The sequence below is a fragment of the Alternaria arbusti genome, assembly GCF_024043155.1.
Source record: "Alternaria arbusti strain BMP 1465 chromosome Unknown scaffold_21, whole genome shotgun sequence".
Taxonomy (NCBI): Eukaryota; Fungi; Ascomycota; class Dothideomycetes; order Pleosporales; family Pleosporaceae; genus Alternaria; species Alternaria arbusti.
This window is the reverse complement of record NW_026249961.1, coordinates 349,406-364,170: the sequence shown is the minus strand read 5'-3', so window position 1 is coordinate 364,170 and position 14,765 is coordinate 349,406. Positions and strand designations below refer to the sequence as shown.

The 14,765-nt window shown below is 53.1% G+C and overlaps 4 protein-coding genes across 4 annotated transcripts; 2 read left to right on the top strand and 2 right to left on the bottom strand.

The window, feature by feature from the left end:
* Positions 1-1,211: 1,211 nt before the first annotated feature.
* J4E86_010369 (uncharacterized protein) lies at positions 1,212-6,813 on the bottom strand (the record flags this gene model as incomplete). The annotated part of the gene is made up of 10 exons (XM_051450868.1): positions 1,212-1,448; positions 1,501-1,620; positions 1,670-2,264; positions 2,316-2,363; positions 2,415-2,505; positions 2,615-6,110; positions 6,161-6,538; positions 6,596-6,622; positions 6,692-6,712; positions 6,769-6,813. The coding sequence occupies 10 exons, from the start codon at positions 6,811-6,813 to the stop codon at positions 1,212-1,214; spliced, it is 5,058 nt and encodes a 1,685-aa protein (XP_051298061.1).
* Positions 6,814-7,538: 725 nt separating this feature from the next.
* Positions 7,539-10,256, bottom strand: J4E86_010368 (uncharacterized protein; the record flags this gene model as incomplete). Its single annotated transcript, XM_051450867.1, has 3 exons — positions 7,539-8,323; positions 8,371-9,930; positions 9,986-10,256. The coding sequence occupies 3 exons, from the start codon at positions 10,254-10,256 to the stop codon at positions 7,539-7,541; spliced, it is 2,616 nt and encodes an 871-aa protein (XP_051298060.1).
* Positions 10,257-11,162: 906 nt separating this feature from the next.
* On the top strand, positions 11,163-12,197 carry J4E86_010367 (uncharacterized protein; the record flags this gene model as incomplete). The annotated part of the gene is made up of 2 exons (XM_051450866.1): positions 11,163-11,245; positions 11,507-12,197. The coding sequence occupies 2 exons, from the start codon at positions 11,163-11,165 to the stop codon at positions 12,195-12,197; spliced, it is 774 nt and encodes a 257-aa protein (XP_051298059.1).
* A 472-nt stretch (positions 12,198-12,669) lies between these two features.
* MT2 (Sphingolipid C9-methyltransferase 2) lies at positions 12,670-14,383 on the top strand (the record flags this gene model as incomplete). Its single annotated transcript, XM_051450865.1, has 4 exons — positions 12,670-12,771; positions 12,866-13,352; positions 13,403-14,154; positions 14,204-14,383. 4 exons carry the CDS (start codon positions 12,670-12,672, stop codon positions 14,381-14,383), a joined length of 1,521 nt encoding a protein of 506 aa, XP_051298058.1.
* Positions 14,384-14,765: the final 382 nt, after the last annotated feature.

Sequence of the window (14,765 nt, the reverse complement as noted above, 5' to 3'; positions counted from 1 at the left end):
AAACACTCGCTACTTGGCACATTGACGCCCGAACGGTTGAGCTAATTTATCCGTGAGCATACACAGAAACCTTTTCGTGGGTCACCTCAACCTGTCCTCGGGGTATCTGCTATGCTTTCTAGGGTTTGATCAACGGCACATCTACATTTCGTGTATCACTGCGTCGTATCATGTTTCAGCTTGCTATAGGAATTATGCTATTCGGAAAGGACGTCAAACCTTCGCTGTGTACCAAGGTTGAGAATCAACTAAAGCCAACCTTGGAAGGCTCACAATCGACACGTGACGAAAAATATGTAGGTAGTGCAAACTCTGGTTGCGTACTTTGGGAATTGGACTTTTGGTAACGGGGTCTGCCAGGTTCGTTCCCAACCACGGTATCACCTCGCACAACTACACATGTTTGCAGATTACATTAAATCAAAAACTTGCAAAGTCGGTGACCTGACATCAACGTAGGCTCTAGGATGTTCAGTTTTTCCTAGATCAGCGTGGTAGCATGCAGAGTCGAGGCCTAAGGATAGGTAATACTCAACCAACAGCATCATTATAAAAAGGCTCGTGGAGGTATTCGCTGTATGCAGCGTGATTGCGCTCAAGCAGAAACCAGCGTTGTATTCGTAATGACTGGCCGGGTCGATGCCTGCGCAAGTCCTGTTAGTAGTGAGTACCTCCAGCGTACGTTCGGATATCTCGTACAGTACGCAATAAATACATGTAGGAGCCGGGCATGTCCTTATTCCTGCAAGCCGTCACTGCCCAGGACCCTCATTTCTACGTGATGGCCGCAACGATTGTGACATTTTGCTAGTGTTTCGAATACCGGGACGGAAACGTACTGTTAAGATCGTCAGTCATCATATTGACATACTAACGATTTATCACGTGTGAGTACATTCGTGATAGATGTTCAACTCCAGGGTGCGACGTCATTGGGATTACAACAAGCGAACATCCACAGTGAACACGAGATATCAGCGCAAATGAAGTGATTAACTAGAGTACAGAAGCCTGAAGATGTTCTATATGTGAAGCATCCAGACTAAGAGGCCACCTTGAACGCCTGTAGAGTACATTGCCGCAAACTGCCCAAAACCTATGAACCTCCCGTTCGCTTTTGCATGCTCCACCAATCATCAATATGTAGTGTGAAGAGAACCCTTGACTACCCTACTTCCGGAGTGGCAAGCTCGTCTCCATTTGAACAGCGTCTAAAAGGGGCGGAAGCCTCCAGTTGGCTGCGGGGCGATGCCGTTGGCCTGTCCATAAGGACCTGGAGACGGGGCCGAAGTCATCGGACCCTGAGTGAGCATGAGGCGCGAGCCCAAAATCGGAGTGTCGTCCTCCTTCTTCTGCTGCGACACCTCGCGGGTCTTGCGCTCCTCGTTGTCCTTCTTGAGCATCTCGAGAGCGGCCGTCTGTTGGGAGATGAGGTTGATCATGTATGGCTGGTGAAATGTTAGTGGTTTACAAAGCACACACGGAAGAGTTTTTACATACCATGGTGAAGTCGTGCAGACCGTTGCGCCATGACATCTCGAGGATGAGGTCGGGGCGGAGGAGGTCATAGCAGGCATAGAGCATACCGACGTAGCACTCGCGACTGCCGATATCGACGAACTGTTATGCGAATTAGTATCGTACTTGACAAATGCAGAGGGAAACTTACGTAGCGGAGCAGATCCTCAACGACATCAGACTTGCCTGACATCGCAGAGGTCTCAATGGCATCCTTGAACAACTTGTCCTGCTTGCTGAGAGTGATGGACTTCTCCCATCGCTTGTTCTTGCGGTAGATGTCGGCTGCGATTTGACGGAAGAAGACAAGGTCGTGCTTCTCCAGACGCTGGGCAAGGTCAACGGGGTCGTAGTTGTCATAGTTGTTGACCGAGTCGCGGAGTGTCTTGTAGTCCTCCTCTTCGATAAGGAGATCGTTGAGGGCGTTGTTGACCTCGCGCTTGTTCTGTGACTGGACGTTGAGGAGGAAAGGCTTGATCAGAGGAATGTTGTCAGACTTGACGAACATGCGGACAACGCGGTTGACGTCGATTCGGGGGGTCAACGCTTGCAAGAGGTCCGTCAGGAGAGTTGGCTGCTCCTCAAGATAGAAGCCCAAAGCCCGGTAGTAGATCTCAACGTTAGTAGCCTTGGTGATGGTGTCCTTGAATGCTTGGTGCTCCCAGGCATCTGCGGCACGCTCCATCATGGCAAGGGCGGCGTTGTCCCACTCATCGTAGTGGACGTAGAGGAAGATGAGTTCGGGCCTAGAAATGTTAGAACCGAGTGGCACGAATGTTGTTTGCGATTGCACTCACCATAGATGGGCCTCTTCTGTTGCACGAATCATCTTTGGAATGTTGATCCTATGGGTTGTCAGTTGGAAGCACATAAGCGAAGTTCACTCAAAGACCGACCTTGACCAGAAGAGACGGAGGTGCTCCATGACACGCTCAGGATGGTACTTGGCTAGAGCTTCTCCCAACGCAGAGAACATTCCCATGTGGGCTAGTTTGACTGAGTTAGCATCTTGTACATAGTGTAGTTGTCATGGGTTATGATTGTTGAAGGGTTGAACTTTTCAACGGGACGGTAGTTGTCAGAGGGGTGTACTTACCGCGTTCCAATCCAAGACCAGCCTCGAGCAGGCTAATCAGCTCGTCGAAGTAGCCATTGCGCTCATACTGCTTAACGAGATCGGTGAGCTCTTCGGCGTGGACGATCAGGTTGAGACCGCAAATCTGGGCGAGACGGAATTCCTTCTTCGCGACGCAGGCTTCGTTGACTTGCTTCCAGACCTTGACGGAGTTTGCCTTCCTGGCACACTCGACAGCAGCTTGGTAGTCCTCTAGGTGCACAAGAGTGGTTGCAAGCTTCGCCCAGTTCGAAATGCTAGTGAAGAAGATCTTGGCCGCCTCATGATAACCCTCCTCGTAAGCCTTGTCACCTGACGCTTCAACATCTGCAACGTTGGTAGCGCGGAGGAAGTCCTCGAGCTCGGGTAGTTGGTTGGTACGAGCGAAGCAGAAAGCCAAGGCGGTGTCGACGGGTACCTCACGAAGAGTCTTGCGAGCCATTCTCAGGAACTTGATCAAGTCTTCGTCCTTGCCAGCGTGGGTAGCAATCTCAATGACTTCCAGATAGTTGGATGCGTCTCCGGCACGGATGTAAGACTCGATTGAGTCCGTGACACGAAGACCGTCCAGCTGTGCCTTAGCGACCCTGCTCCACACCTCAGGCGTGTCAACCCTGTCAGCATATTCATATGCTCGATCGATCGAAACAATGTGCTCAATGAGGACGTTGGCAGCCTCGACGTGGTTCTCGTGCTTCTTGAAGATCTCAAAGGCCTCGTCGTACATGCCGACCTCGATACATTGTTGGGCAATGTCTTCAGGGCTGTACTGATCGAGCTGCTGGATGTAGTTCATAACTCTACCGCGATCGGACTTGCAGGCAGTGAGCATCAGCAAGTTCTGAAGGGACGGGTTATCACTGAATGTAGTCGGCTCTAAGATGATCTTCTCCAGCAGGTCGATCAGCTCAGCAGGCATGTCACCAGTGATGAAAGCCTTCACAGCAACAGAGACCTTGTCTGGATCGGTAGACGAAGGAACAGCCGAGGAAGTGACTTGGTCTACGAGCGATCGGCGATGGATGTTGTTGGGACTCAGGACATAATCCCAGACCTCGGAGTCGGCTCGCTCCAGAAGGTAACGTGCTTGGGCCTTGAACATGGCGTTCTCGTTGGTGATGTGGATCAGCTCAAGGTCATTCTGTCCCTTGCTGTAGGCGATGAATGCCAAGTTGGGGTCACGCTTCTCGCAGTATTTGCCAACGGTGAGTGTGTCGTATTGGTCGTTCTCCTTCAGGAACTTCTCCGGGTTGTTGTTGGAATCGATGTAGATCTTGGCCAAGGCGTTGTAGACAGCTTGCTGCTGGTTGCCACTTGCGAGTGTCTGCTCCAAGAATGGGAGAAGAAGCTTCAATCGGTTTCGCGACTCAACCTCAGCAACCAACTCATCGATTGGAATCGACGATGGCGTTACTGAAGCCAGAAGGCCCTTGATGATGCTTTCATCGCAGTCCACATCGAGCAGACCGCCAACGACAGCCGGTGTCCTGGCAGGGTTGACCCTCTGAACGTAGACTTCGATAGACTTGAACTGCTGCTTCTTGTACAGGTACAGTACAAGATCGTGGATGAAGTTGAAGCGGTCGCAGACAATAATCAGAGGTAGCTGTTCCGTGAGGTTGGCCTCCTTCAAGAAGTTCTTGACCTTTTCTCCGTTCAAAAACTGACTCTCTCGGCAGATACGCTCAACTTCGTTGAGTTGGCCCATAGTGGTCGCAGCCTCGATGTACTTGAAGTGAACGTCGGGATCTTCGCTGACGTTGACAATGGAACCCAAGAAGAAGTACAGACCCTCCGCGGTGCGGTGCTTCTCTAGCAGATCGATGATCTTGGTGGCGCCAAGCAGATCAGAATACTTCTGGGCGATGCGGATGACAGCTTGAAGGTTTTGGCGGATGTTGGTAGTGAGCATGGCGTCCAAGCACTCAAGCGACAGCTCGACTGTGAGCTGACCGAAGTAGTTGATCAGCCACTCTTCTGGAAGCTTGTCGGTCTGAACAATGATACGCTTGATCGCGGCTGGGTCATCATTGTGTTCCAGAGCACGAGTCAGCAGACCAGCGTTCTCGCAGAGCTGAGCGATGCGCATCTTGTCGTAGTGGTGGAACATCTCATTGCCCAGAATAGCATCTGCAACCTGAGGGGCATTGAGCAAGTTCATCTCGAGGAGCTTGGTCTGCATGTGGCCCTCTTCGGGTAGATCGTTGGAGAGAACATCCAGGAGGAAAGCGGTTGCCTGTTGGATCATGCCTTGGGACTGGAAGATGTCGACAACGCGGTCGATACTAATCAGTGGGCCGCCTTCGTTCTTCGCTAGCTGGGAAGCAAACTCGGCTCCCTTCTCGGCATTGATGCGAACGACGTGCTGAAGCAAGACGTTGTAATCCGGTGTGTAGCCAACGCCGTTGCAGTACTGCAGGATGAGATCGTAGTGGCCGAGCTCCGCGAGAGCTGCGACAACCTTCTGGGATACGTTCGCCTCCTTATAGATGGCCAGAGCGAGGTTTAGATCGTGGGGTTTGGCGAGATCACCGAGCTCCTCTGAGCAGTGAAGCTTGCCTTCCTTCTGCCACTTCTCGATGAGGTGCTTGCGGCCCTGAGCGAAAACAGGTCGGGCCAACTCCAGAGTTTCCTCCTTGTTCAAACCACCCTTGTCGAGTAATTGACCAAAGTATTGTAGCAGAGTAGTGATCTGACCGGGTTGGTTGGGAACCTGACGCAGCCTGTTGATTGTGTTCATTGTGCGGAGGAAGCCCCGGGGCGAGTTGGCAGCGACCTTTGCGGCTTCCGCGAAGTTTCCCTGGGACATGAGCGTCTCGAATCGTTGGGAGTAGAGCTGATCTGCGCCTGGAAGCCCGCCCTTTGAGGCAAGCTTGTACGCAATTTCAGCACACGCCGGGTTCTCCATGATGTATGGAATCAGGGTGTCTTCCCGAATGGTTGTATGCAGAACCTGTCCGCGCTTGTTGATGACGACTACACCAGTGCCTTCGTCATCTCGCGCCGTTGTGAAGACTGTCTCCTCAGATATCCGGTTCAGGAACAGAGCGGTACCGGTCTCGAGGTCGTGGAGGTGAATGAAACCGAACTTCGTAATTACGATTAAAATGCCGTACTTTTGCGCGATATGGATGCCGAGCGGGAAGTCACCAGTACCCTCGGCGGGCCAGTGGATCGGAATGAGGCGCTTCGGGAAGGCTGGGTTTGCGGCGTTGTGGTCGACCTCGACGATGTTGATTTTGGCTTCTCCAGACGAAGATTTCACAGCGAAGGCGAAGATCTTTGTGTCGGTTGAGGCTCCATCGAGACGGAGTGTGCCAAAGGTAGCAGCGTGACCCTCGAGGGGCTGGCTAACGTTCCTCGCCTTGGAGAAGAGCTGCATGTTTCCACGAATGCCACCGGCGGGGTTCGATGTGATACCGACCAAGCAAGACCAGCTCTCGTCATCGTTGGTAACGTAGTTGATGATCTGGTTGTTCTACACAGCGGGTTAGATGCAATTGGCGCTGAATGGCCCAGTTCACATACCTCGAGTTGTTCTTGGCGATCGAAGATCTTACGCGGCGCAACAGCGTTCTTCGAATCAAGGACATCCCAGTGGTATACGGCCTTTGTGCTGACGAGCGCAAGTGTCGTCTGGCTGATCCACCTCCAGAATTGAATGTCCTCCTGATGGCTGTAGGTCTGCAGACGCTCTTTGGTCTCGAGGTTAAACAGCTGCAGTGTCCGGCCTTGTGCCTTGAGAGCGATGATGGGCTCAGTCAAGTGCATGATGGCGCTGTCGGCGCGAATCGGTCTCCGGATGACATTGTTGGTGTTCTTGAGGTCGATGATGACGGTCTCGGCGGGCGCGTTGGCTTCGTTGTTGACCTGGCGCACGCAAACGTACTTGTCGGACTCGAGTGTCTACGCGGGCTGTTAGCATAACTTGGTCATGTGTATACACCTTGTGGGATTACGTACGCAGTTTTGCCATGATATCGATGCCGGCTGGACTATGTGTTAGCTGGGGTCCTTGGTTGCCTTGTTCGCGGAAAGCGAGGCCTGGGACCAACGTACGAGAATGTTGAGGTTCGTGAGCTGTCAATTGTTAGCTTCAAGCACTATGGCATGCAAGGGTCTGATGCGGCACATACCAGCGTCGGCTGAGTGACGTGCAATGGCACCTGTCGCTGGGCCATGTTTGCGACAGTCCAGCTCCAAGCTCACCGGGGTGAGAAAGCGCGCAAGAATCGGGTATCGGAAGAAAAGGAAGAAGTAGACCCAGGTGCACAACTCCAGAAGCGCGTGATAGGAAATGAGAGACGGTCGTATAAGGCGGGGTCGGGGTCGTGGAGGGTGATGCTGTTCGAGAAAGGAGCTCCTGGTGTTGTTTCCACATACGCTGGTTCGCCCTATGCTTGGCAAAGCTCCCGATTAGGTAAAACCCAATTGTGGCAGCTTTACCCAATGACGTTTGCTGCAGCGACCAATCCCGAGTACGCTTACTTTCAACACCGACGTTTTTGATGCCTTTACCGCGTTGCAAAGGAGAGAAGAGTACACCCTGTCTATAGGCCTTGAAATTGGCTTCCAGTTCATCATCTTGCATATTCGTAATAGCAGGTCGTGAGGCTAGGTGACGCGGGAACCCGTACTTCCCCGGCGCGTCTCCGCGCAACAAGCATGAGAGCAGAACGCGAATTCCACATTGATATTTCTGGGCAACCTGCAATATGACCCAAGAACTTCAAAACTATCTCATACAAAGTAAGACATTACATTATACATCAAGGCCAAGCTTGTGCTTCATATACCATCGCAGACTACTCATACTGAACGTAATCCCAAACATAGCAACCATTACAACCTTCAAATCAAGCATGGCAGATACGAAACTCATTTCCTTGTCTGATCATCACAAGGCCTACAATCCCACTTCTTGGAACTTTGACTCCCGATTTGGACTTCCCTTCCTGGCTTTCTCTGCGTCAGAGCCAAATGCTGGGGGCGGTGCCAGGGCTTCATCGAAATGGTCACGCGCTTCCTCGAAGCTCTCGCCAGCAGATGTCGCTGTGGCCCCGCTTACAACACGTTCTGCAGACCTTCCACGTGCCAAGCTGAATTCATCTTCATCGCCAGACAGAGATGAGACGTCTGAATAGCGTTCTTCCTTGACGACACCCACGTGAGGGACATACGAAGGCTCAACATGACTCAAGTCCTTTGGGCGATCGGCCTCACCAGATATGCGGCTGTCTATCGATTCACGAGCCGGTTCGCTAGCGCTCTTTGAAGATAGAGATTGAGACTGGGGTTGCGAGACGGAATTCCGGAGAGTCGCGCCACCGATGAAGCCAGGCTCTTGTTCTTTGGTAGTACCTTCGGTCTCTGCCGCAGGAGAATGCTTGGAACGCCTCTTCAGTTTGCTCAAGAGTGATTTGAAACCCTTGGAGGATCCTTGGGACGTCGGCGAGGTTGGATCGGCCGAATCGTGCTCTGGTATAGGGTGAGCTTCTGTAAGCTCTGCCTCTTCGTACAGATCCTCGTTGTCGCGTGGAGTTTCATTGGCCACCACTGCAGGTTCAGTCGTGGTGATCTCTTTTGATTTGCGTTGTTCTCCTGCAGTCTTGGTCTTCTCAGCTTCCTTTGCCTGCTTCGCTGCTAGTTTCTCTTCGGCAGCCCGCGCTTTGACAGCCCTCTTCTCTTCCTCTGTCAGAAGTTAGTATTGTGAGAACTATGCGATGATGAACACGTACCCCTGCCCTGCTTCTCCTCTGCCTTGATCTCGGCGGCACGCTCTTTCTCCGTTCGGATGCGGCGCTTCTCTTGCTCCTGGTCAAGTCGGCGCTCATCCTCCTCAGCACGTCGTCTCTCGTCCTCGGCACGGCGCTTATCCGTCTTCTCGGTGATCTCGTCCAATGTAGGCTGAATCCTCGCTTGGGCAATAGCATCAATGTCTCCTTGGTCCATCCATTTACCGTTACCAATGTGTACTCTTCCGTGATTTTCCATACGGGTTTCAGAGTTGGCTAGGGCTCGCTGTCGCGCCTTCTCATCCCAATCGTCCACCATTGCGGATGACATCTTGCCAGTCTTATCATAGATCTGCTTATCCATGCCCTGCATTTGAGCTTGTACCTTGCGCTGTGCTGCAGCAAGCAGGGACTTGCGGTCGTTCTCGCGTTTCTTTGCATCGACATCAGCCAGCTGTTTGTTGAATTGGTCCATCTGCGAGCGAATTCGTCTTGAGCGGAAGTCGTCTTCGTCAGAATCCGAGTCTTGTGCAGGAGCTGTCTCGGAAGCACTGTGCGCGCGGTTGCGCCCACGCCGCATTGAGAGCTTCGAGCGTGTCGGCTGGTCGTAGCCGTAGTAGCTTCGGTAAGCAGCGTTCTCGTCGTATCCTATCTTGGACAGTCTTTCTTGTGCGAGCTTCTGCGCAGCCTCTTGGATCCCGATATAGCGCATAGCTTGCTGCTTGATGTCGGCCTCGCCGGTCGCGGGCTGTTGGCTATGGGCTGCCGTCGCTCCTGTACGAGCAATGGACTGGCCCGATGCGCCATCAATGTGTTGCTGCTGCACATCGTAAATTTTCTTGGCCATGGATATGGCGGAAGCTCGAAGGGCATCGTTATGCTTCTTCTCTTCCGTCTCTAATGCAACTGGTGGAGCGCTTGTGTACATGTCGCGCGAGATGCTCTTCGCATGCTGGATACGTGCAGCCTCCATAGCACCATAGCCGCCGCGACTGGAGTCAACAGGAGCTGCTTGAGGTTTGGCCCGGGTCGATGCACTGTGGGCAAGCGTTGCTGCACCCAATGCATTCCTAGCAGAGTTCTTTGAGTCTGGATATAGCGGCGCAGTGGGTGGGTTTGATTGAGCGCGCTTGCGTCTTGATGCCGAATGGGCGTCGGTGGCTGCAGTAAAGGCATTCTTCCTGCCCTGGTCTGTATATCCGTAATCCACGTCTGCGCTGGGTGCTGCCTTGCGCATAGCGATGGTAGCAGCAGAATGACCATCAGCACTAGCTTCAGGCTGCCATAGGTTCAGCTTTCCACCATCTCTATGGGCGAGAAGCGCGGCCTTTGAGCCTGCTGCGCTTGCTTCTGGCTGCCACATGGGCGCCATCTTGTAACCGTTTGCGAGCAACGCAGCCTTGCCTGCTGCGGAAGATTGTTCGGGTTTCCACCACTCCGGGCTCTTCTTGTTCTGGTTGGCGAGTAATGCGGCGGCTCCGGCAGAGGACTGTGTATCAATTCCCACCACGGGGTAGCTGGGAAGGTCTTGGGCTTTTGCGTATTTGAGGCTCGTTGCAGCGCCTGTGGATTTCTGTTAGGGTATGATGTAATGCAGTGATCATAACATTGCACTCACTGGCCGACGAGAGCTTTCCGTCTGCTCCGAGCGGATTGATGGGCTTCGAGACGTTTGCTTTAGCAGGGCTACCGTGGTTGTGCGAGTAAAGCGCCGCTGCCGACGCCTGGTTTTGCAATGCGCTGGTCTTTGGATGCTGATGCGCGGATGGGTCAGGGCAACGCATGTTCGTCTCGGCGGAGGATCGCGGTGGAGCCGCCTGTTCCGATTGCTTCAAGGGTCTGCTGTCAGACGCGGGGGGCGCGTCCGTGGTAAGGGCTGTCGTCGCCATTGTGAAAGAGCGGGTCGAAGCAAGACGGGAATGTGTCAGGCGTTGCTTCAAGGGCGATCACGAGAAATAAGAGGGAAAGGCAAATGCCAGCTAGGGTCACACACAGCGGCACCCTTCATGGCTAAAATGACGAGAGGACGGCGATGATGTCATATCAACCTCGAGCTCTACCTAGGTCTGTGGAGGATCGCCGTAAGGGTGCGTTCCGCGTCGAAATCTCACACTAGCCTTACCACTCCAGGCCTGGTTCTAGCTTGAGCCCGACGTAGCCTTGCCTGTCCTGACTGAAGCCAGCGACGGGCTCACCGAAGCAGTCAAATCATGCACCAAGTGCGTCGAGGGTTCATCCTGTCTGTCAGAACCCTGGTGCACATCTGAAGATCGCAGCCCTGCGTCGAGCGAACGAAGAACATCGGCGTACAGAACGTTACACTTGGCATAGTGGAACATAGCGGCACGACATGCAAGGAACAAACTGAACAGGCGCTCCACCGTCTAAACGACCACAAAAACTGAAATTCGCAAGTATCCCAAGGTGATGTAGAGTTCTGAGAGGTAGGTGTTCAAATTGCCCTTGCACGCCGTGGTGGCCAGGTTTCTTTCTCCAAATGTTTGCACAGGCGACGGATATATCCAGACGGTGTCGTGGTTAGGTTCGCTGATCCCAACAGCGCAATCCGGATATCAAGTGAGCTACGAAGATGGCGCGCTTTTATCCTGATTGTTGTAGTGATGTACTTCCGTCTACTGGCGCGTGTTGGTTTCAGCGACAAGCTCGGGAGACAAAGCCGGGTTAGATGCGGTTAGTGTGAGCTGACTACGTCACCGAGTTTTAACTTTCCATCTTGATTCAGCAGATAGCTACCTAGGTATACCACCAATTTTAGTCTGTCGGCCGTAGTAAACATGGCTGAACTGCAAACGCCACTCAAGAGTATCTTGAACTTTCGCGATGTCAGCCAGTTTGTCAATGAAACAACAGGAACTAGGTAATCCACAGAAGCGCCTTGAGATTAGTCTTGCGCTGACCGTGCTGCAGCCGTCTAAAGAACGGCTTACTGTTCCGAAGTGCACGACCTGGTGCGTACCTCCCACACATGCCTTGGCGCGAGGCTGACTTTTAAAGATGAGGCCTCTTTCCAAGACAGGCAGAGATTGCTGAAAGAATATGGCGTGAAGAGCATCATCGATCTACGAACGAAGTAGGTAGACGCGACGCTCGTGAGCTGATTTCGTGTTGACCGGTGCAGAACAGAGCATATCGAACAGGCGCAAAAGCACGATGCAAGAATCAAAGCGTCAGCAGCAGTCCCTCAAACCAACGACGACGCAGCGGAGCCCCTCAAGATACCCGGCATAATCTACCACGAAATCAATTTCAATGGCTCGGCCTTCTCGCGCATGTTGCTTTCGAAACTCACATGGCTTGAGTTCTTCAGGCTCGCAGGCCTCATGATTGTCGGCTACCGCAAGGATGCGATCAAAATCTTAGCTCCTCACATGGAAGACATGGGTCTTGTCGGACTGGCCGAGCAGTCGCTGGACGTGTGCACGCGCGAAGTCACACAGGTCTTTGATGTATTAGGAGAAGAGAAGAACTGGCCAGTTTTGGTCCACTGCACGCAGGGCAAGGACCGAACCGGGCTCATAGTCATGCTGGTCCTGTTGCTCCTCGGTGTGGATCAAACCACTATCGACGAAGACTATCGCCTATCCGAGCCAGAACTCGAGCCAGAGAGGGAGGGAAGGCTGAAAGAGATGGCATCAATTGGTCTGACCGAGCAGTTTGCGATATGTCCCCCGGACTTGGTAAGCCATGTAAACTCGTATATGGTCGAGAAGTACGGCAGCGTGGAGAAGTACCTGGAGAAAGCCGGTGTGGCCAAGGAGAAGGTGGACTTTGTTAGGGGGAAGCTACTAGCGGACGCGTCGAGGTCCTGAGCGTGCCCCGCCTATGCTAGAACCAGGCTTGGCAAATCTGAAAATTGTTCCCATCTGGACAAAGTTGTCGTTAATCTTGGTGAAAACAAAGGGTCCTCAGATCATACACGTGTATGGCCGAAGAAGGAACGAGCCTACATGTTGGTGAGAAAGCCTATCGCGTAGACTAGAATCCAGGGCAAGATACTGGACGTTGAGTTGTGGGTGATTGTGACTTTCCGCCCCACTCCCCTTATCAACAAGGCAGAGTTATGCTGGCAATGTTGCAACGTATGTCGCGCCAATCCATGGGAGTCGCCGTCGGTGTGCTGGGAACGGTCTGAAGCTAGGCTACGAGTCGACCTCCTGCAGGGCCAGTGCAGGGGGCAGGCGCAACCCCAGTGCGTTCGCTTAGTAGATTCACCGCCGTTAAAGGCTCGGGATCCCAACACGTTTACCTCCCATCTTGCAAAATTGCTCCGCGGTACGCAAGATGAGCAGCAATACCTCTGAGGAGAACTTCGAGTGGGTTGAGACGCCGCCGGCGCCCTCGCCCACGACGCCCGAGTTCGACTGCGGCGTCAAGACGACATCGGTATGTGGTTGCATGTGGTCAATTTAACGAGCACCCCACCAGCCATTGAGCATCAACACCGCGGGCCCGTAAGCTGACATTTGGCGATCAACAGTACCCGACCATTGCGAATGCTCCTCTGCCCGCAGAAGGTTCCGGCCGCGATTCGTTCAACAACTATGCCCTCATCTCGCTGTTGGTGGGCGTCCCCGCCTACATCACCTGGAGCTGGGGCATGGGCTTCAAGACATGGGTTTTCCTCGCCCTTGTCCTCTTCCTCCCAATTCTAGGTCCCTTCTGGTGGCTCACCTCTGAGTTCGCGCCCCGCAAGAACGAAAAGGCCAAACTGCCCGGCAAGCCCATCGAGCACTACCTCAAGTTCAACAAGCCCGAGGACCGCGACGCATACTACGGCAAGAAGCAGATCCCCATCGAGACGTTCCAGGAGAAGTACTTCGACGGCGAGGTAGAGCTCAATGGCGACATGCTCGAGATCCTCGAATGGCGCCACGACTGGTCCAAGCCCCGCTTCACACTTGGATTGATCAAGCACTTCCTGTTTGGCATGATTCCCGAGATGATCGTCCACTCCAGGTCCCAAGGTACGTGTCTAGACGAGTTATCGACTGACGATATGCTGACCCCGCTTCAGACGAAGAACAGGTACGCGACCACTACGACCGTGGTGACGACTTCTACGGCTGGTTCCTCGGCCCACGCATGATTTACACCTCCGGTATCATCTCCGACATCAACACCGAAGAGAGCCTCGAACAGCTCCAGGACAACAAGATGTCAGTTGTCTGTGAAAAGATCGGCTTGAAGAAGGGCGAGAAGATGCTCGACATTGGCTGCGGTTGGGGAACCCTCACCAGGTTCGCCTCCGTGAACTACGGCGCTCACGTCACCGGTGTCACTCTCGGTCGCAACCAGACTGCTTGGGGCAACAACGGCCTTAGGAAGTCTGGCATCGAAGAGAGCCAGTCCAACGTTCTCTGCATGGACTACCGTGATATTCCCCTTCCTCCTGGTGGCTACCAGAAGATTACCTGTCTCGAGATGGCCGAGCACGTCGGTGTCCGCCACTTGAGCTCCTTCTTCCGCCAAGTTTACGACATGCTCGACGACGATGGTGTCTTCTTCCTCCAAATCGCTGGTCTCCGTAAGGCTTGGCAATTCGAGGACTTTACCTGGGGTCTCTTCATGAACAAATACGTCTTCCCCGGTGCCGACGCTTCTACTCCCCTTGGTTTCGTCATCGACACGCTCGAGGGTGCTGGTTTTGAAGTCAAGATGGTCGACACCATCGGTGTACACTACTCTGCTACTCTCTGGAGGTGGTACCGCAACTGGCTCGCCAACAAGGAGAAGGTTGTTGCCAAGTACGGTATTCGATGGTTCAAGGTAAGCAACGGGTCGCGTACTTATATTGCTAGATGCTAATCATGTCCAGATCTGGGAATACTTCCTCGCCTACTCTACGATCGCCTCCCGCCAGGGAACTGCTACCTGCTTCCAGATCACTTGCGTCAAGAACCTCAACGCTGTCCACCGCATCGACGGTATCAACACCCAGTTCAGTCTGTCTGCTGCGCTCGCTGCTAGCAGGGCGAAGCTGTCCAAGGCGCAGTGAGCTTCATGTATAACGATGTATCCGGGTTTCGCCCAGTATCGTATGCATAATACAACACGAGTACGAAAGCAGAAGAAACATATAAGACGGCTTTCAGGATCTACAAGAAAGAGACGTGGGGGTGGTTCAGATAGGGCCTGAAGTAAGATGGTAGTCAGTGGCCGAAGCCATTGGTTTGACACAGCCCATAGTGTTTGAAACATTCATGAACATGAGAATATGCACACTCATGGAAGGATCATGTATCTTGAGAATGCATAAACGAACGTTACGCATCTCACTGTCTATCCCGTTCTGACATTTCGAAATGAGTTTGAAAACACAAGCCACACTGGCGTCTCCACTCAAGCGACCGATTCTGCCTGATGCGTTTGATTCTAGC